The sequence below is a fragment of the Spea bombifrons genome, chromosome 11 (genome assembly GCF_027358695.1).
Source record: "Spea bombifrons isolate aSpeBom1 chromosome 11, aSpeBom1.2.pri, whole genome shotgun sequence".
Lineage (NCBI taxonomy): Eukaryota > Metazoa > Chordata > Amphibia > Anura > Pelobatidae > Spea > Spea bombifrons.
Genome location: NC_071097.1, coordinates 19,741,365 through 19,768,200, shown reverse-complemented (window position 1 = coordinate 19,768,200; position 26,836 = coordinate 19,741,365). Strand labels below are relative to the sequence as shown.

Sequence of the window (26,836 nt, the reverse complement as noted above, 5' to 3'; positions counted from 1 at the left end):
TATGTTTCTTGCTTGGTCTCTCTGTTCCTTGCTATGTCCTCCTTGCTCTCTCTGCCCCCCTTGCTTGCTATGTTTCTGCTATATCCTTTGCTTAGCTTCCATGCTCCCAGCCTGTGAGCATCCTGCCCATTTCTATGTTCTGTTATGTCTCATACCTACTCCAGGGTGCTTGCAGGTTATTACTTTGTTTTGAACTGGATAACATCCGCAGATATGTCAGGGCACTGGTATGTGGCTGCACAACCCTAGGTGCTCGTCACCCTGGAGAGTGCGGTCGCCCTGTATCAGGCCCTGTCCAACTCCGCTACTGGGCAATAACTCCTGAACTCCATCTTTGGGCGCTCTGGGTCGTGGTAGCCGTCTGACCACGGACCTGGGTCCTTACAACCAGCACAAACTTCTGCCAAAATGATGGTGCTTCTGGTGACATCCCCTCACCCAACCCTCAAATAGTGGCAGAGGTGATGCCCCCCCAATTGGAGGATCGAGTAACAAGACTTCACTGGAACCACCACCATTTTGGCAGAAGTTCACAACAGGTTATGTACACAGAGATGCGGACACAACTAGAAGATGAAAATGAGAAAATAGAAAATGAAGAACAAGTAGATGTGAATTGGTTGGCAGAGAAGGTAAGGGAATATTTAGAGAGGATGAGAGAGAGACTGAAATGAGAGTGTTAGTAAGAGTGGGAGAGAGTGACTGAGAGTCAATGAAAGTGATATGTGGGCACTGGGGGATGGCTTTCGTTGCCGAATTAAAAATGCCCCCTCGATTTCCGGCCAAACCGAATGGTCCGGGGAAGGTATTCATTTCCCAAAAACAAATAGGTCAAAAACTAACTGAAACATGAAGCTGTAGAAGAGGAAAGGAGGTGTGGTGGGTTGGAGGGGGTATAAGTGTATGTGAGCATGGATGTCTGTGTATAAATGTACATGAGCATGAACATCTATGTTTAAGTGTGTTAAGTGTGTGTTAGCATGGATGTGTAAGTGTTTGTGTAGCTGTCTGATGATACATAGTGTGGCAGTTGATTATGGAGAAAGATGTGTGCCACTGAGTTGGTAAATTTGCCAGCCATTGCATGTAGAAGTTTAACACTTAACACCCCCCCCCCAAGTATTGTGTTTCAGTTTTTTATATTGGATGGCCTTAGACAATAAATTGACATTTGAAGTTCCCATAAAGCTGTGTTAAAAATCAGCATTGTATGTCAAGGACAGTAGTGGGGATGTAGGGGTAAGAGATGTCTACCTGTACCCGCTGGGAAGGCCCAACTCAAGCCACAACTGGCAGAGGCACCATCAAGAAACATTATGCCAGTTGGACCCAGATTTTGGGTGTGGGAATCGCTCATTCTACCACTCTAGAGAGATGGGAGGCCCAGTACTAAGTTTTTAGGTCAGGAATTCCCAAACCCCTGAGAGCTTTGCGACAAATAAGGTATTGATATCCCAGTCTCATTGACCTAGAATTCCATATAGGTTTATTAAGTAACTGTTTAGGGGTCATTATTGGTAAGGCTTGCATAATATAGGGTAGTTTGGGAAGTGTGTTCATTTTGATTACTGATACTCTACCAAACCAAGAAATTTGGAATTTCAACCATCAAAAGTACCCAATTATTTGAGACTATTAGTACACCACCTGGGGTGGAGTCAGACATATACAGAATATAAGTATGTGTTATTTTTTTTAATTTTTTTGCACTGAGTTTTTTTTACACATAGGTGTGTACACTTGTCTTGTGTGCAGCACGCTGTGTTTTCCTTGTTAATCAAAGTCTACTCGCTGAGTCCCTGGCGTCCAGGTTAAAAACAACAACAACATTAAGATCAAGTTACTAACTATTCAGATGTTAACATTCCAAGTACTATGTGTCTCAAGGTGTCCCATGTCACTTGCATTACCACTCAGTTTTTCATTGGTATTTTCTTTACAATATATCAGTTTTCATTTGGCAAAAAAAGTTTTAACCATTTTTGTTCATACAGTTAAATAAAATTGTAAGGTACAAAACACAGCTGTGTAGTACTGTGCATTATCCTGATATTAACACATTTTTAATTTCTTACAACAGCTCAGTACATTTCATTTAAATTGTTTCCTTTCTTGTAGGCCACAATACGGAGCCTCCCTTGCGGGATGTGGGTAGCTTTGAAGAAAGGGCATACTTTTTGTAAATATGAAAGGCATTGTGTGAATGTGTGGCAGTATGTGCACATGTTTGTGTGAGAGCTTGCATTCAGGTATAGATGTCTGAAGTTGACCATGTCTACACATATGTGTGTATGGCCATCAAACATGGCTGCGAAAGAAGTAATCATAATCAAGGAAATCCTACAACTACAGACAATGGGTTGTCCTTAAACCCATTAAAAACAATGCATTGTGAGTCCATACATGAACCTCTGCAGGGAGAAGGAAAAACATGAAAGATTATGTTTGTCATAGATCAAAAGTTCAAGTAAAAGTAAGTTAGGAACAGAGAAAATAGGGACTGAAGATGCATTGTGCAAATGAGAAATTACAACGATTTGTAATGGTTAGTGCTGCCTGTAGTTTGTCCAGTCGAATCAAAAGTTAGTAATCCCATTCAGAATCAATTTAGGATTGTCTAGATTCCTTAATCTCTGTGTTAAACATTGTGTATGGGCATTAGAATAAAGTGTCACACTGGATTTTGGAATTAGCCACAGGGGTATGGCAATGCCAAGCTAAAACGTGGTACTAATAACAATAAATCCCCAACAGTTGTTTTCGATTTGAGCCTTCATTCTATCGGCTGAATTGAAAAGGTCAGCCAGTATAAAATAAATTACAGATGGGTTCTTGATGATTACTTTCATGATTACTGTAAAAGGTAAATCCATAGATTTATATGGTTTGTACATACCTCTCGGGATTGGAGTTAAAAGTTTTGCTGAATCTTTTTCTCTTTTCTTTTCATTTTAAAAAAAAACATGGCATCCACTAACATACAAACAAAATAATCCTTAACATATGTCATTTTATTATTTCATCGAAACGTTTACGCATATAAACATAATAAGAAAAGGTTTCTCAGCAGGAGAGGGCTGGCTGCCTATGGCCTGGGGGGCAAGTCTAGTCAAGTGGCCCATTGCGCCACTGAATCAGCCCACCATCCATGCCCATCTTTTCCTGATTTTCTAACACATGTTGATGTAATGTAATGGGATTGGGAGTAAGTCAGTACACTAAAAAAGGTAATTTTACATGGGACACCTGAAGCCACAATTTAACACAACTAATCCTTTTTAATAAAATATGCAGATTAAAACAGATTAAATAACACAAAACCTTTTCTTTTCTGCTCACTGATTTCTGGGCCACGAAAATTTGTGTATTGCCCCCAGCTAGCCCCATATTGTATAGTTATCCCACCGACCAGCCCCCCTTTAGTATTGATTTATGTGATGCCCCCAGCCAGCACCCTCTCGTGAATTAATGTCCCCCCCCGGCACCCAGATTTCACTCAAAGGATATGCCCAACACCCAGAATGGAAGCATAGGACTTCCCACCTTTGCAACCAAACAGCCTGCCTGTGGTATCCTCAAACAGCCTCCCTGTGCAATGCTTTCCCCCCACTTACACATCCATGCAATCAGACACATATTCATTCATTCATTCATTCATTATTCACATTCATTCACTCATTCATATATTCATTTCCTCATTTACAGATACTAATCACTTACATATACTCATTCATTTCCTCAATCACACATACTCATTCATACCACCTCCCCCACCCCCTTACCTTAACTGCAGATCCCTCTGTGCCACTCGCAGACTTCTGCCAGAGCTGCTGCATCCCTCTGCGTCCATCTCTTGTACCGCCTGGGAAAACAGGAACGGAGCGGAGTCATGTGACATGACGTAAAGTCACGTGACTCTGCTGGTTTCCTGCTTGTCCTGGAGAAGTGGTTGCAGGGGTTGTTTGTCCCCCATTAAAGACGACCATGGTGGCTGTGCGGCCACATCGGCCGGCCATTTTATTAACATTTACGGCAGCCTGGGGGGCAATTGCCCTCCTGCCCCCCGGCCCAGCCCGGCCCTGTTTCTCAGTCACTATTGCCACAACTGGTGGCTTTTTTGTGTTACATGACATTTAAGTGCTTCTGGGAAAAAAATATGAATGAAGCAACATTTAGATTAAACAATTATTTCTGGAAAAAGATTCTAGATTGTCAGCTTGATTGAGCTATGTCCTCCTTACATTTCTCTCTAAATTTACATGTCTCTGTACATCTAAATTATTATGTGATCCATTACATATTATGCTCTTTTTACAGCACTGCAGAATATGAGGATATAAATCCATACAAATAATAATAAAAGTGTGAGCATTCAGCAGTACTAAAAACGGTTTTCTTTATTTAGTCAAAAACGTGTTCAGTATGTAAACCATCATCTTGAAAAGAAAGACATGAAATGTCTGTCAACCAGAAGTGGCTCTACCATATTAGCAAGGCTAAGCAGTTACTTAGGGCCCGCCTGGGTCTAAGAGACCCCTTAAAGTATTTTTTTTTCATTATGTTTATTAGATATAATCCTCAAAGGTTTTTTCACTTAGTACGCCAAAAAACTAAAGCTGCCTCGGCTATTATTGCAACACTAAAGGAACTTTGAGGGGCAATATTTTGCCCATTAGCACCTAAACACCATCATTTGATTAGCATAGTGGTAATCTTACAGCCTGGCCATGTTGTAATTTCTGGTAATATCAATATTAAGAACTCCCTGATGACACCTTATCATGGTAACCTCCTGAGGATGAGGACACATGGCAGTATGTTTGAGTTTGGAAGGGGGCACTGGTAAATTCCTGGGGAGACTCCTTACCTGCCTGCCCAGTCCCCACTTATGTTCAAGTAACCCTGTGCTCATTGGGGGGGCACAGGGTGAACAGGAAACCCCAACTGGTCTGCCCTAACCAGACTCTCAAGAACTAGCCAGCTACGGGGGCTCTACATGCCAGGAAACCCTTGATGTGCTTGACCAGGACCTAGCCGCAAATTCATGGAACCACGGCGATTGGAACTGCGTCTCTATGGCTACCCTTTGTCCTACCACGTCGCTCTTTTGAGGTTACATTAAGCTTGTGCTGGGCAACACTCAGTGGTGGTTACAGAGAGGGAGCTCGTTTGGGAACCCTGGTTTAATTACAATCCTTAGGACTGGGGTTTACCCAGCCACGGCTATGGAACTCCCAGCTACCGCACTGCTGTCGCTCAGGGTCATGACATCAGATCACGTCACTTTTTGGATCATAACATCTTCGGACCCTGAGCTCTCCACTGATACCCCGAGAATGACGCCACTCCCTCGGGATCACCCCGAAATAGTGACACTTGCTGGCAATAGAACTGTATGGCGGCACCGGGCTCTCTGGTGGTTGATGAGATTATATCCCTAATCCTGCCATGTCCTATGTATAAATATCTGTGCTGTCTTCAATAAACTGAGTTCTGTTTGTACCCTACACTAAATCTCAGCTAGTGCTTGGAATATGAAAGGTTAATCTCTTGAGCAATTGAGTGTGTGGGTCTTGATTCAGTGCCAAAGATAAATCAGTTGAATTGAATAGCAATCCTCCCATAAATTGCAGTGGGAAAATGAAACAAAAAAGATATATTGATCCCTATTAAAGATAAAATGAATCATTGTTTTATATTTATGTTCTATTGCAATCTTTGGGAGGATTGGAATTTCATTACTTTTTTCTTTTTGTTCTTTATGGAGAGGAATAAGACCATAGCTGGTTGATTTGTTTTTATATTGATCCGGTAGTTTAGTCAACTAGCTGTCATTTTTTTTTTAGCAGAACATTTTGGTTCCTGCTTACTTTTGCAATTTGAGAAGTTTGCATTTTAATTTCTGTTGCTCTTCCACAATGCTCCTTTGGAAAGGCTGCACATGCATAGTCAAACCATTTCAATTGGCTGATAACGGGCAACTACTAGCTCTGTAGAATGTAGGCCGGAGAAGGCAGGCTGGCTCCTAAATGCGCATGCATATAAACAGTTAAACATATAAACCTAATTTTAGTACAGATAAGAACATTTGGAAGATCTAGTCAGCCCATTTTCTCCTGCTAAAAATTTGATTCCGTCCCTTATTAACATATTTGGGATAGCAGGTTGCTGAGTTGTTTTGCTAGAGGCATTAGTAACAGAAAGATGGAAGGTGGTTCTGCCACTTAAGAGATCTCTGGTCAGACCTCACCTAGAGTATTGTGTACAGTTCTGGAGACCTCATCGCCAGAAGAATATTGGCACATTGGAGAGAGTTCAGAGGACAGCTGCTAAAATGGTGAATGGTTTGCAGGAGACCGGAGGTCTAATACAGTGAGGCTCTGCAGCTTTAACACAATGGGCATGGGGATATTACATTATATCCCAGGGCACAGCCCTGTTGACAACTTAGGTAAATAAGCCTCTGCTTACACACTTGCTCGCTAACAACCATTCATGCTTATAACGGCATACACCAATACACAATCTCTAACACATATATTAATTCATTCATCCATACACACGCTCACTCGCCTTGCAGTAATCCTACCTTAAGAAACAACAACTACAGGATCACGTAATGCATTGTATTATCTGGTTAAGTGCCTGGGTTACAGGGCACCTGGGTAAAGTGTACCTATCGCACCCGTACCCACCAGGAGATGTGTTCGGCAGAATACATCTGCAAACCAAATAGCTAGGGTAAGGGGAAAGGGGAATCCCTTCATGCTTTGTAAGGGGGACCACTCAGCTATCATATGCATCAAAATGCATATTATGGAGTGTATCTTTAAATATAAAGGTAGCTAAAAAGTTTTTTTATTTTCTTTAAAAAAAAGACAACTCAAAAGAGCAGTTAGTATGTATCAACAGTTTGAAACATTGGGCAGCCATTTCCAGTTTCTAACAATGTTCCTGAGATGTAATTATCCCTTTAAGTTCTATCAGCAACTCATTGTTATTCAAAGAAACAGAAAGTCAATTAAATAAATTAAGCATTTCACACATTAATAAACATATTTAGCCTACTGTGTGTTACTGTTATTAGTTGGCCAGCTTTATAGACATGGTCCTGTGTGCCTTGGGGAGTGTTGGAGTGGAGTCACCAGCTTGTTTGTCCAGTAGTGTGTACACAATCATTTTCCTTCCCAAAAATACATGTAGAAAGAAGCAGGTAAACAGGCTTTCCTATTAATTAATTCAAACATTTTGTCCTGGCTAGACATTATCCAGAAACCCCTGTTTACAGTAGGATATAAGAATTTCATCTACTCGAGTCTAAATTTGTTGACGATACCACCTTAGTTTCATTGCATAAAATGAAAACTTCCAAACATTCCAAAGTGTTATTGGCTTCCTCGTCTACAAACATAGTGCTTCTTTGTTACAATCACATTCTATTGCATGTGCTCTGTACCACAATGTCACAGCCGACAATGCGTCATTGTTATAACATTTCATTTGGACTTCTGTAATATATCAGAATAGTGGCTTATACAAAAACTGAAAATTTAGATTGCTTTTCATATTGAGAAGTAAAAATGGCACATTTGTACCATAGCATCATTGAAGAATTACAGTAAAACTCTATATAATCATTTTCTAAAACGCTATAATCGTTTAGCACCCTGAACTTAATTTATACACATATATCAATATTCTCTATGATAACAGAGAATGTTGTCACGTGCTATAAATATTGTTGAGTGTGATAAACTTCACTCTAACGGATATAACTCTCACTAAAACACAGCTGGCCCAGGTGACAGGTAAAGCCAAGTGGCCCCATTAACCCCATAATCAACATACGCACTGGCACACATATTTACATACACACATTCATGCTAACACACACACATACACTAACATATGTATACCTACACAATACTCACTATTACCTTCCCTGCCCCCAGGCCAGCCCGTCCCTTCTAACACGCACTCACCCATACTCACTGGATCACACATCCCCTCACTCTGCCACATATCACATTTTTACCTTGCCTAGAGATTTTTATTATAGCTGCTTGCGGTGTCTGAAGGGACACGCTTTCACTGCGGAGTCACATAACATCGCTTTACGTGACCCCACAATTCTTCCAGCGCGAGTGGGCTGGTCCAAATTTGTTCCCCAGGTCAACCCACACCACCAGAAAAGGTTTCTAGAGAGCACAAGTTTATGTATGCATTCTGCTATTTGTTGGCCCCTGAGAGGATAAAAGTACATACCCCCTGCACTTTTTGTTTAGATTGCAGATTTGGCTTGTACTATGCTCTTAATGAGTGCTACTTTCTTTCCTTGTAGTTTTGCTTGCGTCTCTTATGTTACCTTGTGAAACACTTGACACAACCAACTTTTCACATAGGTCTAGCGTCCAAATATTAGGTAATCAGGTTTATCTGTAGATGAATTTACTTTTTTTCATCCAGTAAGGATCGAAACATTGATCATACAGTAACAAAGGGATCAACTTAAAGGGTGTTACAAGCAAGATTATCATGCAGCCACTATTAGATTCTTTTTCTTAGAACTTTGCCCCTATCCCAGCGATAGTCAGGTGTCCCTTCCAGGGGACCATTCGGTTCAGTCCTTGATCTTGTCGTATGTAGGATAGCTTTATGCCTATCCCATGCATGTTTAAATTCCCTTACTATGTTAGCCTCTACTTCTGATGGGAGGATGTTCCATTTATCTACCATCCCCTTAGTAAAATTTGATTCAGTGTATAGGTGACTAGCCACATAAAGCGGTCCTGCCACATTCTCTCATAAAGGATCTATATAAATAAGATCCGTAACAAAGATATCACCATTGCTGTATCCTTGTGCTGCTGGCAGCATCATAACAGGGAAAGAAATCATTCCACAGTTTAAGGTCTTCAGTGTACCCACCAAATCTTTAATGGCCAGAGGTCACATGCCTTCTGTAGGCCACCACGGGCATTTTGGCAGTGGCAGGCAAGCTGGGTAAAAACTCCCACAGAAAGTTAGAGTCCCAGAAATATTTCAATAACACATCATGAATATTTCAGCTGTGAGCTAGCGTTGTTCCCTTTATTTTTACCTGTCGAGAGATTTTAAATGTTAAAAATTAAGTCTGGATGTTACTGGCAGCGTCAGCCTTAAGCAAGGGCAAAAGGCCCCACCAGCAGGCCCTACTGCTTACCATTCTCTCTCACGCTCGTGGTCTCTCCAGGTCTAAGTGAAGCAGAGCACCGAGATCTCATCATATTCCAGAGCTTTGCTTCTGAAAGTTGACTTATTCCTACAACACAACTCAAATACAGAAAATATACAGCTTGGGATAGAACTCTAACTCTTGTGAAACATTACTATCCCTTTAATTTTTTTTTATATAAAAGAAAGCTGACTGATATTTGGCAATTAGTCCACATGGCATTGTGGGAAAATATACAACTATAAAGCAAGTGTACTCTAAATACATAAATCAAAGAGCCGTTAACATTAACCATGTGCAAGCAACACTGGTGCGTCAGTAAACAAAACTGCTGATAGTGCTAAAAAGTCACAAAGTATACCGTTTTACTTTGTCCAGCAGAAAAGAATGAACAATAAAACAAGTATATACATACAGAATGCTACAGCAGTACCGAAGCCTTAAAAGAAGCAGACACCCTAGTGAAACGGGAAAGTGTTTGGGTGATATGCTCCTTTGTCACTTAGATACTTGTATTGCTTTCTTTGTTGTATGTACCCTTAAGGCTTTAACATTTCTGTACTAATGCTGATTGAGAGACTTTGTTTTTTGGTATTTTAATAGGCAATAAGCAGCATTATTTTTCCATTTCAAAAATACAAAACAAATTAAACAATTTCCTAGAATGTGTTACATATGACAGATTTCTAAAAGTAAAACATGTGGAGTGAAAATAACGATAGAGGTGCGATTTAAAAGTTTTCTTTCAAAAAAACTGGAAGTTGGTGATTATGATGACACGTTAATTGCAGTTTATCCACCAATAGCTCTTAGTTGCAGCTTTAGTCTCATACATGTAAACTTAAAACCAGTAGCAGATTTTATTTTTTAAAGAAAAAGTATAAAGTTTTTTTTAGTAATAAATAACATTTAATTTTGTTTCAAAAAGTTCCTTCTGTCACAATGTAAAAAAAACAGAGCATATTTTAGTTTGGGCAGATGTCCTTGAGAATTCCTCCCGTCAGCTCTGAAGCACAGACTCCAAACTGTGGTCCAGGTGACGGCCATCTTTCACAGATGACAAGATAACTCATCTTGCTGTCAGTAGTGTATCCACCGCAAGAGTCTCCAGGGAAGACAGTCAGGATGTTTACAGGCATCATGTAACTTTAGGAGAACAGCTGTGTCCTAATCCTTTTATCATTGGGGGTGGGGGGGGGGAGAAAAAAAAATGTTAGTCTGTGGTCTCCAACAGATGAATAATTAGAATAATTACAGCAGATAGAAGCATGGAAATATACTTCAGTTTTGTTTCAATTAAACATATGAACATAATCACTGTTATCAAAATGAAGAACTGCAATTTAAATGTTATTTAAAATTAACATATTTCCATGAGCTTCCTTAATCTGTGGCTAAAAAACTATTTGGAAACAAAGATCTGGTGGTGCAAACTTTGTAATGATCTCATAATAAAATACACATTAGGTTTGTGAACATTTAGGTCAATATAGTACTAAAATAAAAGAAAGAACAAAAAAAAATAATTCAGTCCTCCTGTCATTTCATCTGTCCGGATCAACTTGACATTTGATTTGGTGACATCACAGTAAACACTAAAGCCTAACTGTAGCAGTCATGCCTATGTCGTCTTCTGGAGGTTATAATTTTGTGTCACCGTGGTAAAAGGTTTTGTAACCATATTTAAAGAGGAACTGTTATACTTACAGCTTTTAGATAAAAAAACCTTTTTTTGTATTTGTTAAGTGTAATTTTGCTTTCAACTCATGGAAGAAGAGATTAGGTAAAGCTGGCCTTGCCGTTCTGACAATCAATGTCCTGTGCTTTAGTCTCTTCATTTTGCTAACCATACCCCTACAAAGGATCCCTGAACTATTCAACTAAATATGAGAGAAACAACAATGAGGAATAATCATGTAACAGGTGTTCGTGATACCTTTCCACATGGTTTACATAGAAGGTGGATTTTTAATTATACATACATACATAGTAAATGGGGAAAAGTTTATTTGTGCAGCTATCACATGTAACATAGAGCCTCTCTCTCTAGCTAGACCCATGCTACTTAGGCAGGCAATCCAACCTAAATTCCCACCTGTCTAGATACAACAGGGGGCTCATCTAAATGGAATATGAGGCCTGCACATCCAAACATCTTTCACCATTTCATTGCGCTTCTGTGTGCGGAAAATAACCTGGAACATAACGTCGTGTTTTGATATTCCGCAGCACAAAGAGCAGCATGAGATGTGTGCTGGAAGAATGTGTTGTCCTACCATCATAGTCTGACTTTGGAATATCCTCTGAACTCAACATCTAGCCCACAGGAGGACACCGAGAACCTGACCCAGTGGCTGGGTCTCACATGTGCACCTGGAAACTAGGTTGCCTGATTAGTAATCTAGCTTCAGCTCCAGGTCATAATCATTTAAAAAGGACAGAGTTTTGACCCACAACAAATACCGCTAGGAATTGGACAATACTACTAAAATGCATTTATTTTTAATAGCTCCAAGTAAAAGAAGTGGTGTTTCTGTTCAGCAAGCAGTGGTTTTGAGAAGCATCGGGTGCGTAAACTCTCAATGCAAGCCATGTCTACATTACCGAAGCCTGCTGAACAAGCTGCTGTGCCAACCAATACATTGACAGAGCAGTATTTATTTTCTTGTTGAACAATGACAAAGGAGTGTTCAGAATCAGTACACTTGAAGCATGCTGTACTCTAAGCATTAAACAGTTGCTTGTATTATTCACTCCGTCCCATTCCAAATTATTAACAATTAATATGCAGTGCTAAAGAGATAGAGTGTTGGGGTGAAGGGCCAGAGCGCAGTCACCATTAAGTGATTGATGACAGGAGAACCACTTGGGATTCTGCAAGGCCGCAATCAATATTAAGAACAAACATAATTAGGAGTCCTAATCAGGAACATGCAGGCGCTTGTTCCTTTTTAAAAGCAGCTGAGGTCTTACATCTTTTATAGGTAACCCTTTACCGTAGGGTAAAAATCTGTTAAATGAAAGTGGACAGGCCAGAAGCTAATGTAATATTAAAATGATGGTGTTTTACTGGAATGGAGGAAAATGTCCCTCCATTTTCTAGGTTTTATTTAGGTGATAATCCTCTAGGTGTGCTTGTTTGCTCACAGACATACTAAAAGCAATTTAGATAATGCCATATATTTTGTTAGCGATATGCACGCGTCTCTATTTTGAATGAGTAAGGACAGAAAAACATGGCCCAGATATGTAACGTTTTCTCAAAATGAAAAATACACTTCGGATAACCCTAGCTAGACAATACAGATCTGTCATACAAGTCACAGCAGGGTTATCGTTACATTTACAGATAACAGTGTCAAGGCATTTTGGACTGAACCATTATGTAGTTAACAATTGCATGTCTAACGTGTGTAATATAACTAATCATAAAAGTTATGGCAGGTAAAGGTGATCATTGTTGACCTTATTTGAATTTCCAACCAATTGCCACCTCAGGTTGTGAACAGATCCACTTGAGCCTTGGTGACGAGCCCTTCAGACTGTATAAAATTCTGAAACGCATGTTGATACCGACTAAAACCTTCTCCCATCCACTAGAGCACACCCATACCTACAAAACCCATGAGCTGGCCATGTATTGATCCACTTATAATAATTTATTGATTGCTAGATGGAAAGTGGTCACATGCAGCGTGCACTTATATCATAAAACCAAGATTTCCAGGAAACGGGTATTATATTGGCCACCTTGGGGAATTCAAGACACTGTGTCCTTCAAGAGTAATATAATCTGAATTTAGATAATCTTAATATCCTTGGTTCTGAGATTACAACAATCATTTGCAAATACAGGCTGACTGAATTCAGAGAAAAAAAACCATCATTAAAATCAACAAGACGCAACAGTTAAAGGGACAGGAAGCTCTGCAAAAAAGAATGTCTAACTCTGCTTACTTGAACGTTCTCATACATTTAGGGAGGACAACATTGGAATTCAAAGGACCATGCTGCTATGCAGATAAGTACTTGATTTAATTTTATATCAGTTTAAGCTGATCGAGGATAGACTCCACTGACCCATTGATACAATTCAGGAGAAGGAAATATGATAAATCAACGCTAGAACATGAATTTAATAATCCAACTATCTGGATAGATCTTTTATTTATCCCCTTAAAGGACAATGGGCGGTCCCTAAACCCATTGAAAATAATGCATTTTGAGCCCGTACATGTAATTAAGGGGTTAAACAACCTTTTTGCACACAGAAGAAAAGAAAAAACAAAAACAAAAAACACACCCTGGATTTCAGTGGAAACATATATTGTTACTTTAAAGTTAATACAACAACTTTAAAACTATCCTTTGAATACATCACATCAGCCTACACAGACTAGTATCCTAACTGAAATTCAATGAAAACTCTACCCTTCTACCATTTGTAAAAGACTTATAACCATAGCACATACATGATCTCTACTCACGGAACACTAAGAGGCTGTCAGACATCTAACACGGTATAACACATGGACATGTTTCATTACATACTACATAAAAGTATTCAGACAGGTTCACCAGTGTTAGGTTACAGAGCAAAGAAATATAAGCCCTAGCCGTGTCAGGGTATGAGCAGAGCCTTGCAGGCATACGTGTGGTGTGAAAAGGAGTGAATTCCGGCACTCTACTATTAATTCTTTACAGGCCTGACCCTGAAGCATCGCATTTATTTAAAAGGGTAGAGTCACCAAGAGAAAAATGAAAAGTGAACACACAAAATAAAAAAAATAAATCTGTGTCATGCATTATTTTAAAACAGTTACTGTATCATTTTGTTATTTTCTGCCTTAATTATTGCAACTCTCTAATCTCTGGACTCAGTACACATCAGACCTTCTCAAATCAAAATAGCTTTAAATTTTCCCAACCCAAAAAAGAGAAGTGAACGTTTCTTCTTGGGTAAACAGTAGCACTAAGTTTAAAATGTACTGCTTTTGTAGACTACAGGCTCAACGTGATGGGAAACGTAGTTCACAAAGACCATCCGGCCGCTTTTCTTTGTAATTAAAGAAAATGCACATATACATATATACAAATGGTGCATTTTTCTTTTATTGTTCAGTGGGAGTTTGACAAGGAGGACAAAATGTTTGATCCCCATGCATGATCACATTAGACCATCCCACTCATCTTAACTTCAGATCAGTTGGGATCATGCAAACACATTAGCCTTTTTTTCCTTTTTCTTTAAAATGGCATGGTAGCGAGCGATCATATTAGGCTGCTTGATTCATGCACTGATCCCGGCCTTTAGGTGATTTTTTTTTAAGCTACCTATTTAGAGTTTAAGAAGATGCATCAGTCACTGCACAGTCAGCCTTTATGTCCCTCGTGATCAGAGCCTGGGCTTTTAATGTAAATTCTTGCGCATACATGTAACATCCTGAGATGTCAGTTGCAAGGGGCTTGACAATGGTTCCCATCGACTGGCTAAAGTGTGAGGTAGCCCACTGCAAAACATCTTTTTAGCTGCCTTTAACCACCATAAATGGATTAAAGTCCACTAGGTATACTGTAGGTCATAAGTGGTGGAAGGAGTTAAAGGACAACAGTCACTGTAAGTATAATTAAAAATATTAACATATTGCTGCGCTTTTAGCACACTCATCCAGAAGGTTAGAAATGTTTTAAAGGAAACAGCAGCTAGGGACAAAACCAGCATTAGTTAACCAATTTCCGATCCTGATGTTCTCTCCTCACCCATCTTTACAAAGGCTAGCTCAACCAATCATCAACATCTCTGGATCACCCATGAAGACCCCCGAGTGTGGGGTACAGAAGAACCATTCAGTGCCACCTACTCACAGCAAAATGTTTCCCTCACTGAGTGTTCTGTGTATTTTCTCACCATTATAGTCCCTACATCCCTAGTAAAGAACAGGAAAGGAGCAGCAGATATAAAATGTTATGGTGTGATCAGGTCAAGCTTTAAAGCAAGACTATCTCAATGTATTGTAGCACTTTTTGTGACATTGCATGGCTCAGATATTTGTTCAGTACCTTAACCAACAACAAAAAAAAATGATTAAACTCCACTCTGCCAGGAAGATTTAGTACACAGGTCTACTCAATAAAGGGAGACTTGTGGTTTCACATTCCTCACGTCACTATTCATTATGAAGGGCCAACATTGGCATGTGTTTTCAGCACAAAAGGTTGGACTGGCCCTGCATAATTCAATGGGTGAGGAGACTATAGAAATCCCACTGATTTTAAAGGGACATTGCAGCCATCATATGCACTTTAATGATCATAGCTGAGGGGTCCGTTTAAATGTCCATACTGTACCCCTTGCAAACACATGGGGGGGGCTAGTCCCCATACCCATTTGCCCTTTTCCCCGCTAATTTCCATGCAGGAGATGCATACGGCTGAACACATTTCCATGTATGCGATATACCACCTGTCAGCACCAGCTCATCGAACGCTGTAGGCGGAGTCTATTCAGACCCTCTTGCGCAAGTGTGGAAAACTTTCCTATTCATTTTAATGGGAGTACTTCAAGAAGAGTGTCAGGAAAGATCCAATCAAAAGCAGCATTTGTGTAATATGCATTATTCTTTACTATGGCTGAAAGGGACATTATTGGCTGGAATATAGGCCACACCCTTATAGTTTGGCGCTATTTTAAAGAATTTTTTTATTTTTTTTCCTACGTTTAATGTATGGTAGGAGGCTCCCACCCTCCTTACCTAAACCTTAGTTTTTCAACGTTGATGTAGATGCGGCAGACGTGACCGCCACTTCCTGCACCAGTCTGCCTCATCTATATCAACGTTGAGAATCAAAAATCAGGGGGGAACTAAAGTTTTTGCTCGTGTTGCCTGGGGGCCGCATTTTCGCCAGATTACACTACAGAAAACGCTCGGCAGTCTTCTGATCCAGCCTTCCAGACACCCTGGAGAAGGTAAAAATGCTAAACCCCGATTATAGGCCACACCCCCACTTGTGCGGCCTATAATCGGGCCAATACAGTAGATATTATCCAGGAACGGGCAAGTGCTTCCTGCAGCAGCAGATGTCTATGGTTAGACCTTGACAATGAATAGTTAAAAAAAATAAAAAAATAAAGTCAAATCCACAACTCTCCAGACAACACTCCCTTTAGTAGAATAGACACCAAAGATTCACAGAACATAACATTTGCATTATTCTGTGTGCCATGTGATGTATGGGTTCACGTTAAATTAACTCACTGTGTATGTGCTCTTAGTGGAACGCAGCCTCAATTAGCTTAGTAGTCATTGGAACGTCCTTGAGTATGCAAATAGAAAGGAAGGCTTGGAGATATTCTGTGATACAGAGATAAAACATGATAGAGAAATACATTTATAGTTAAGTGTTCCAATGTGTTAATATACTAAAAAAACAAAAATTATCAAGGAAAACATTTTACAGCCCAAGTTATCCAACCATGAAACTGCTTAAAGAATCGACGTTCTTTAATCTTGAAGGTACAAGTTAGCATTTGGAAAATGGAACTAGATAGTATTTTCCTTTTCTTAAAACTGTAACATAACCATAGTTCAAAAATATGGCTTGAAGTGGTAATTTCTTGATCTGAATGTTTTCACATTTTCTTATTAGATGCAATACTATGTTTATGACCTAAATAAGCAACAAGAAAATAAAAATAAGTAAAAATGTGCGCTTAATGCACTACTATTCAATTATGAAATCTCATCTGACCATAGAAAAAGAAAGGGGGCTTCCAGATGCGGGTGTCCATAGGCATGTATCCACTACACATGTAGTTTGTGTACAATAACATCTGTATGAATTTACAGCCATTCTACTTCTCAGGAAAAAGAAAAAAAAACTATAATCATTGAATAGCAAACACAGGCCTACTATGCCCTATATCATATAAGGAAGTGTTTATATAAAATTCAATGTCCCACTTCCATATACCCAGAATATATCACACTACCATTCTCCAGGTAGTAGGGTCCATAACATTTGGGGGGGCGGGGTGTTAAAACAGACCCCAAGTAAAAGATCCCCCTGATAAAGGGTTAAGAAGGGTTGCCTGTTCGGATCACCATTGAATAACATGGAGAGTAAGCACTTATTTCTATGGTTGCCCTTCATCATAGCATAACATGGGGAGGGTACACTTGCTCATCATCTGCCTTACTACCCCCCCCGGAGGTGAGTGTTAACACACGGCCCAAAGCTGTTAGATAGCCCATTTCCTTTTTTTGTTCCTTTTCCTCCATATTCTGCCATTTCTTGCCACTGACTGGCTGTTAAAGCTGTCAATCAGTGGCAGGAAAGTGCTCCCCTTGAAATCAAGGGGAAGACTTTACACATGCAAACTGGGGTCTAAACAAATGCTTGCACGCAGCCTTCAGAGCCAGAGCTGGAGCCGACTGGAGGCAAGTACATCATGTGTAGGGAGACGCATTCAGCCGAACGCATCTCCTGCAGGGCCTTTAGCTAGAAGGTGAGGAAACGGGCAAACGCATTTACAGAATCCCTCCACACATTTGCTAAATGGACCATGTAGCTATCATATGCAGTAAAGTGCATATAATGGCTGGAGTGTCCCTTTAAGATATCCAAGGTCTGACCACAGGGGACCTACAGTTGAACAGATAAAAGTGGCCTGGGCCAAAAATACATTTTTAAGTGGTACATTTGTCTAATGTCCCCATCAGTTTATGCTAATTCTTATTTCAGATATACAGGGCAAACAGCCCTTTCTATATAAACAACTTTCAAATGAATGCAAATAAGTGCAGATTACATAAGTTATCAATATCCAGTAGTAAAAGAAAAAAAAAGAAAAAAAAACTATTGCGCTCTCCGTCCACCAAGCAAACTTTAGTCATTTTATTTTCCTCTGCCTCAATCACGTAAAAACACAGAAACGTACGTTATTGGGCAGACTAGATGGCTCATATTTGATGTGAAATTCAAATTCAGTTTTATGCATGTGTGGGAAAATGCTCTAAAGTAGTAATGCTTTCAAAAATAGACATGTTAATAGTTTATCATTTAACAAAATGCAAAACGTGGGTGAAATGAAGAAAAATCTTCGAGGTACACTTGCACTAAGTCAGGGATATATGCACAAAGTAGGCATATAGTTAGGTGTATCAATTTAATATGTAGGTTGAAACATAATCATTAACTATAACATAAAACTGCGTGAGGAACAGCCAAACTCACTAACAAGGTAAGGTTGCTAAAGACAGTTTAAAGTCAATACACTCTGGCGTATCTACTGCCCTGAGAAATGTGGGCAGAAATGGTCTTCATAGAAGACCTGCAGCCAAAAAAGCCATACCTCAGACGTGGGGAAAAAGGCCAAGTCAAGTATTCACAAAAACACAGGAATTGGGGTGCAGAAAAAATGTCAGCAAGTGCTCTGAACTGCCATAATCTAATATTTGGCTGTGGCAGGAAGCAATTTAATCACCAAAAGCCTGGAGGGGGCTGCATTTCTACAAATAGAGTTGGGGATTTGGTCAGAATTAGGTCTCCTCACTGCCGAGAAGTACAGGCAGATAATTATGCAACATCATAAGGGAAGTCATCAGTCACCACCTGACCGGTCCCAAATTTATTCTGCAGCATGGCAATTACCCAAAACACACAGACAAAGTTATTGACCGTTTAAGAACTATCCTCAGCATATAGATGAACAAGGAGTCCTAGAAGTGATGGTGCGGCCCCCACAGACCCCCGATCCCAACATCATCAATTCTGTCTGGGACTACATGAAGAAAGCTTCCTAAAACCACAGAGACACTGTGGTTAGTTCTCCATGATGTTTGGAACAACCTACCTGCCAAGTTCCTTTAAAAACGTGTGTAAGGGTACCTAGAACAATTGATGATGTTTTGAAGGAAATGGGCAGCCACATCAAATGATTAGATATTTCTTCTGTTATAATCACTTCACATTTTTATTAAAATGATAAACTATGAACGCGTCTATTTTTAGAAAGAAGGCTTACATTTTTTTTCACCTAAAACTTACTCAATACTGTATAAGGCAAATTTGTTACTTGATTAAAACACAATATTCCTACGAAAGGCACCGAGAGGGAATTGGGTATCTGAAGGTACTGTGACACAAATGTTAAATTCAGTAGCGTGTGTGGAACAGCATCTCCGAGACATTGGTGAACAGCTCTATGGACTTCAACACGACTTAGTGCTAAAGTAATGAGCTCATTGTGTAATACTCATGGAACATTAACAGAAAGTAAACATTATTCCATGACCCTTCAGTAGAAAAGACAATCCGCGACAGGAAATGATTGGTATTTGAGTCACCATATAATTAATCTCATGAATCCCTGATGACTTGTGCATGTGCAGTTTAAGATGATTATGATAAAATCTATCATGATCTTACTGGTCTTAAATATTTAGTAATTTGTTGTGTTTTTGGTTTTTTTTTAACACCATTTACTAATTTTAATAAAATAAAACATTACATATACTCCATTAGTCCCTCATTAAAGCCAATGCATGGAGAGGCTTTATTATCTGAAGTTTGAGACTCATATACAGATGCTCCTTGCTTTACAATGGCTTGACTTGGGTATTGCGACAGTGAGATAGCGATGCCATAACAAGAAAGCCTGGATGACATAAGCAATGTTTGAAGACTTTTTTTAACCGTTATATTCACATTCCACTTTACACAACTTTATTGTATTTTCAACTTGTGATGGGTTCATCGAAACAGAACGGTCATAAGTTGTGGAGGAGGTGTTTAAAAACTTTATAAAGAAGCCAACCTAATGTCAAATATTTACCATTTAATAGTACATCATGAAGATTGTACTGTAGTGGCAAGCTAATGAAGACAATGAAACTAGTCCTAGAATGGTATTTATTAAAAAAAAAAAAAAAAAAAAAAAAAAAAACTCACCTGCTCTGTGACCATTACGTTTCACACTGCATTAGTAGCTCCCTAATTTCTGGTGTAAGGTGCTTAGTAGCCTTTGCTGCTTCTGCAATAGCTTTACGATACATGCCTTTCTTCTTCCGATTAAATCTTAGTTTGAAAAATTCAGAAAACGACGAGAGCTTTGAAACGGACAAACTGGATGTTGTTGGCGAACCAAACCATGAAACTGTTGCTTCTTGCCAAGGCGGTTCACCATCCTCTCCCTGGTTCACATGAATGCTTATAATGCGTGCGGGCCACCAAGGAAAGCCATGGACCTTGCCCCATACAATATCTCCTACTGAAATAGTCTTTCCCTCAACAGTAACACAGTTTGTAACACTTTTAGCGTGCAGCCTAACAGTCAGTCGTGGAACAGTTTTACGTTCATCTTTGGATGATGATGAAACAGAAAGATCATCACCAGGCAAAATATCACAAAATTCCATGGAATTCAGTTCCAAACAAGAAGATTTTGATTCATCCATGCTGTCATTGCTACACAAGGACGCACTGGACGAGTCTGCTTTTCTTTTCCGGTAATTTACAAGCAAATTTAAATTAGATGCTTCTTTATTGTGTGGAAAACCTTTAAAATCCTCATCTTCACCTGAGCTTCCCTCACGGAGTCTTTTTTCAGAGGAGTCATCCATATAAAAACCAGAGGAATCAGACTCCCTGCTGTTCTGGAGAATGTCTATTTCAATTAGCTCAGATTTATAAATTGAGTTACTTTGTCTGCTGCTTACTCGTTGAGGTTTAAGTCTGATTTTGGGTGGTGGTGCAGCTGTACCGGAATGCAAGGGCTTTGTTAACTTTAGCTTTGGAATGGATGACAAATGGCTGTCAGATGATTTGTCCGTTGATCGCTTTGGAGTCTGATACTTATCACATTCTCTTGAAGTTTCTTGGTCCCTGCTTCCGTTTTGTGAAGTCTGATCTGGGCAAAATGGTTCCACGGAACCATGTACACGGGACGGGATTTTAACCACTTCCCCTTTACCTTGAGGTGTACTATAAGATATTTTTATAACTGGACTTCTGGGCACCAAGTCTTTTGAGGATGTCTGATCCTCTCTCTTCTCTTTCCCAGACTTTCTGTCTTCCGATTCTGATTCAGTTTTATTTAGTTCATCATTAGGCTTTCTGCTACTTCTACTAGGATTTTGTTTCTCTCCATCGGTCTCTTCAGCATTCAATGTGTTCTTGCATTTTTCACAAAGAACTTGCCGTGGTCTTAGTCTTATGGTACTCATTATAAGCCTCCCTGGATCCTTGTTTCTTGATGTTCTCCTTTTAGTCCGTTTAATAGTCCTTGGTGGTGGCTGGGGAACCCATTGATTGTGTGAGTTCCTCAGCCACAATGGAGGGGGGAAAGGGGCCCCTTCAAAGTAAGGGGGGTAACAAGGAGCAACTCCTGGTGGAGGAATCAAAGGGGGAACCTGGTCAGTGTTACTCGCCATAGGGAGGCCACCATCTTGAAGGGGAGTTTCAGACAGAAGTCTTGGGTTGGTATTTTCAGATACAACATTAGAGGAACCATTGCTTGGCGAATCTTCATAATTTGGAATCGACTTGGGGGGCACACAGAACAATCCTGATCTAGTAGAGTAAAGAAAAAATATATTGAAACAAAGATCAAACACAAAGAAATATCATAGTAATTGTATTTGATGAATATGCATTTAAAGATTGAAGAGAAACATACATAATTCTCTGGGATCTTTTGCTACATTAACTTTTTTTTTTTTTTCCTCCCCTTTAGAGCCTTACTCTATTTTCATAGAACGTTCATATGATTCCTATGGTAGGAATGGAGAAATGTATTCTGCAGGTATATATACTTTTTCCACCTTAACAATGCATTGAGAACCACCAGTAGACAAACAGCATTCGAGTAACGACCTTCACCGAACTACACGAAGGGCAATCTTACCTGGGTTGAGAGGAAAAAAAATTATCACTGCACCTTATGCTGGGCCACAGTGAACAAACACTAAAGAACCGAGTCCCCCTTTAACTCAACATCCAAAATATAGTCTGTTACTGAAATTTAACAAATCTGGAAAAATCACTAAATACAATGAGCCTTTGTAAGACAAAGCCACTATTGTCTTAAATCTATAAAAACAAAAATCTTATTTTATCATTAGAAATTACAAAAAAATACCAGTTTGGTCATTACCAATTGTACCTACAAGATACAAAAAAATGCAATTCAAATGCAGCTAAATACATTAATAAGGAAAACCAGAAATAAATCTATGAAGGTAAGGTTACTGGAGGCCACTTTTTCTCACACATTATAGAGCAAAAGCTATAATAAGAAAAAAAAACCCTGTTTTGTGCCTTTTTTAAGAACAGTTTCAGCCAAAACGTTGGATAAACAAGTCCTTCCTTGTTTAAACTGGTTTTAATCAGCATGGCCACCTCATACAAGTGCTGTTTATAAACATGGTAACTGCGCATGTCAACATTTTGCAAGACAAATATCCAATTTTAATGCAGTAACTTATATATTTATAATTATATACACACACACACACACAATTCCCCAGCACACTGTACATGAATATGGGGGATGGTGGGACAATTCACACTGTCTCCTATTATTCTCTCTGGAGAGTTTGATTGATTCTAGCTCGCCTTGGTATAATGAGACAGCACACTCACTACAGGGAGCGGAATTAAAGACATACAAAAACACCCCCAAAAAACAGGGGTGATGAAACAAGAAATATTGCATTTCTTCCTGGGGTCAGAAACCACATTTTGAGAATTATAAAGTGCATGCTTTTAATTATTTCTCCCCATTTCCGCTACATAAGAGTCCCAACGTGGATCATGTGAAAATACCGTGTATTTCCAATCAGGACAGTAACGGTATTTGACTGACCACTGAAGAAGCTTAAAGAGAACCAAGCTAGTTTGGGGGGCAAATCAGTTGTCAATGAGTGTAGAATTCCGTTTTGCCCTGACGAATGCCTTGCATGGCTGAAACGTTGGAAAGATAATTATAATATTTAATTAATCTTATTTTGGAGTGTGCGTGGTTTTTCCTACTCACTTTATCTCTATGACTAAATGGGAACGCTGGGACATTTCCCCAGACCATCTTTACCTCTCTGAATCCATGATTTTTGATGATGTTCATTGCCACATTAATACGTTATGTGTCAACGAGAACAATAACCAAGTCAGGATCTACACATCTTGCTTTATTTTAAATGGTATTAACTATTTAAATGCCTCGACGGCATTCCACTGGCACTCAATGAGACTTCCTGACAGCAGCAGATCTATGAGAAATATCACTGTATTAAGGGTGGGCTCCATCTAGTCACATTTTTTGTAGTGCACACCAAGGGGTAAACAGGACAGCAGATAATTTGGGAGCAGCCTGCACTTCCCATCCCCCACCTCTCTACAGAAGGCTTATATCCATTAAAGCTGATTATATCCAAGGCCTTAGCAGCTGCCTTGCTCCTCCATGACCAGATCACCTTTGTAGTTCAACGAGAGAAACCCATGTTGCCAACCTGAAATCAGGTGTAGTTAGTCAAATGTATCAAATATTTGGTATTGAATGAGTTAAACGGTAAGCTCCGCTTGCCTTTTCTCCTAGACCCTATTATTCTTAGTGTTCATGGCTTATGGTTTACTCGAGGGGCTGCTGCGTACACAAAAAGACACGGTGTCTCCAAAAATGGATCATGATATGAAAGTAATACATATTTTATTTAACTGTCCAGATTTTGTCCTTGAAAAGTAATTTGTCTTTGATAGATTACAAAGGAATGATGTACGTCACAAGTCAGCATTGTCACTTAATGGTGAGTTGTAAGCATGCAACAAGACTCAACGCTGTGAAAAAGCAGGAGACCATCTCGCTGGAGAAGCTTGCTGGGGTGATCCTTAACAAAGCAAAATAATGAGATGTTTTCAAGCTAATAAATAATTAAATAATCCACAATCAGGGCAAATATCAAAGCGCATTACACGTTAAAATCTAACTTACCACCTTTACTCACTAGAAGTCACTATCAGTAATAATGGCAGCCCGCTAAGCAAAAATCTCTGCAGTTACCCATGGAACGCACACAAAACCACTTTTATTTTGATAAGATTGTCTCATGACATGGAAATGTTTAAAAACAAAAGTAGGCGAGACTGATATGATGTTACAATATGTAACCGATCCAGGTACATAAGAGAGCAGAGGCCTCATCACTATTGGTTTAATACAAAAGGCTTGTATATGTAAGTGGCAAAAGGTAATCTAATGATCACTGCAAAAATGTCCATAAGTGATCACCACACCACCTGTGCTCAAGCAGGGGCACACTCAAATCGTGTTTGTTATAATGCCTTATAACGGCTAGAGAATAAGTAGCAGTGGGTCACTTATATTAATGTATAATGAAACGGTATCCATGTGGATCATCGCACATTGAGGCAATTTAATGCATCCCACGCTGCCAAAGTTTGCTAAAAGGTACTAACAGCCCACTGCAATCACACAGAGGGGCAACTACAACAAATGCGGGTCTGCAGGACTACAATACGGCGCTTTAACACGCAACCAAGGAAACCTAACGCGTGGAGTGCATGAAGCAAGGAGGCTGGAAGAAAGTTGCTGCGGCTCTGGCCGCACGTTCCTCAGGCATTCTATAGCTAGCACGAGAAGTTCACAATTAAGGAAAAAGAAACCCGGACATGTCCCAAGAGGTGTTTCCCAGGTGAAGCGGAGCCTGTTGTGTCGCCTGAGCAGCTGCCCTCCCCCCTTACTTCTTGCTGCAGTCCAGAAGTATCCCGGTGAAGGTCCTTTCCCCGCAAGTCAGGGTCACCAGCAGCGTATCGTTCACTATTTGTTCCACCAGGACCGGCACCGACGAGCCGACCTGCAGCTCCTGCCCGGCCGCGGCCTCCATGCTCGCAACGGCCCTCCGTGAGTCCCTTTAAGGGGCCTGCGTGCACCGCACAGCGCCCCCTCTCCGGTCTGACCTCCGGCTCTACCAGCGCCGCGGCTGTAGCTGCTGGTTTGGGACAGCCATGATGATGTCACGCCGCAACTCCCCCGCCTCTTCGCTTACGCGCTAGCTCTTCCCCTCGGCTATTGTGACGTCACTCTCGCCCACTGGGGGCTATTGTGACGTCACAATAGGGAATCCCGTATCATGTAACATATCATTTAGCTCCGTGTGACGACTGTGATGATACGTTATCCGACAGTTAGACAAAGAGACCTGATCTGTCTCCAAAGCGAGTGTGCTCAAGTGGGGGGGAGGGAGATCATTAGGACTTCAAAGCACGGGACCGAAGGAAATCATCAAATAGGGGAATGAATGCACTTTTGTAATAAAGATTACAGTTGCTGCACATGTTTGCTCTAATCTTAAATTTTTTTATTTCATGTATTGTGATTTTTTGTTGAATAAATATAAAATAAAAATAAACTATAGAAAAATAACCACCTACTTAACGGAACATACATCTCCTAACCTTTATAGGTTAGTGAGTGAGTTTTTAGGAACAGTAGTTGGAGGCACAGTGAATAAGACCAGTCCTTCTTTTCCTCAGAGGCATATAAAGGATTCAAAAAAGTGCAAAAAATGTTTTTAATGAGGCTGAATATTTATGTGAAACTTAATATTTATTCAACTGAGGTTCAAATTATGAATCTGCATGGAAGTCACTTACAGATCAGTCCTCAAGCAAAATGATGACAATAGCCTGGCATGTTTCGCCCATCTTGGGGCATAATCATAAGAATCCCCAGAAGGATATACAACCCCTTACTTTCCTCTACAGATAGGAGTCCTGCAGGACTGAACTTGATCCCCAAATAGAAAGGTGACCACTGAAGTCTTAAGTTGGTGATGGTGGCCAGTTTGGAGGTCCTAAAAGCTTGCAGGTTATTCCCTCCCTCACAAGGTGTCATGCTTACCATAACTGAGTAACAGTGCTCCAAAATTAAAGTAAAGCCTCAATAGGAATCAGGTTCCAACCCATTTCTTGGCTGGGAAACAGATCTTCTTGGGCCTTTGAAATAAGAGAACCACTAAAGTCTTCAAACAGAAGTGGTGGGCAAAAGCCATACCCCCATCAAAAAGCAGAATCTAAAGGGACCCTTCTCTACTGCAGCTATTTCAGTGAAAAACCTCAACAAATGTGCAAGAAAAAATCAAAGCTGGCCCGAGACCCCCGGCTGGCATTATAAAAAAATCCTTGCCCACCAGCTATAGGCCAGACTGGTGAGGAAAAACTAAAAAGAGTAGCGAAGGGTCCAAAATGTGGTCAAGTGAACTTACCAGTACCAATCAGCAATTAATCCCTTCAATGGGAGACCTTCGTGATGAGTGCCCGGATGGACCAAAGATTGGCTCTCTAAACCACACCTTTTGGTTTCAAAGCATCCTCAGCCTTAAGCCCATGCTCTTCCCTCTCTCACAGGTACTCACTTGATTATAACCATGAAATGCACATAATTGAGGAGGGCCTTCAGTAGAATAATCTAATCTAGTGACATCATTTACAAACTCATTTTCTGCTGTTTCGATGCACGTTATTGTGAGGAAAAGTAAAATGGGCAAATTTAGGTCATAAAGAAGGGCACTAGAGAGCTATGCAGTAGTATTTATTTTTAATGCCGCA

At 40.0% G+C, this 26,836-nt stretch overlaps 1 protein-coding gene across 1 annotated transcript; it reads right to left on the bottom strand.

The window, feature by feature from the left end:
* Positions 1-9,794: 9,794 nt before the first annotated feature.
* Positions 9,795-25,220, bottom strand: PWWP2B (PWWP domain containing 2B). Its single transcript, XM_053450978.1, has 3 exons — positions 24,971-25,220; positions 20,165-21,784; positions 9,795-10,387 (listed from the first exon to the last, which is right to left on the bottom strand). Exons 1-2 carry the CDS (start codon positions 25,111-25,113, stop codon positions 20,179-20,181), a joined length of 1,749 nt encoding a protein of 582 aa, XP_053306953.1. The 5' UTR covers positions 25,114-25,220; the 3' UTR covers positions 9,795-10,387; positions 20,165-20,178.
* Between the last annotated feature and the right edge of the window lie 1,616 nt (positions 25,221-26,836).

Coding starts and splice junctions, on each gene's coding strand:
- PWWP2B (XM_053450978.1), bottom strand. CDS start 25,113: ATGGAGGCCGCGGCCGGGCAGGAGCTGCAGGTCGGCTCGTCGGTGCCG. Junction 21,785..24,970: donor CTTCTGGACTGCAGCAAGAA/GTAAGGGGGGAG, acceptor TTACTCTACTAG/ATCAGGATTGTTCTGTGTGC.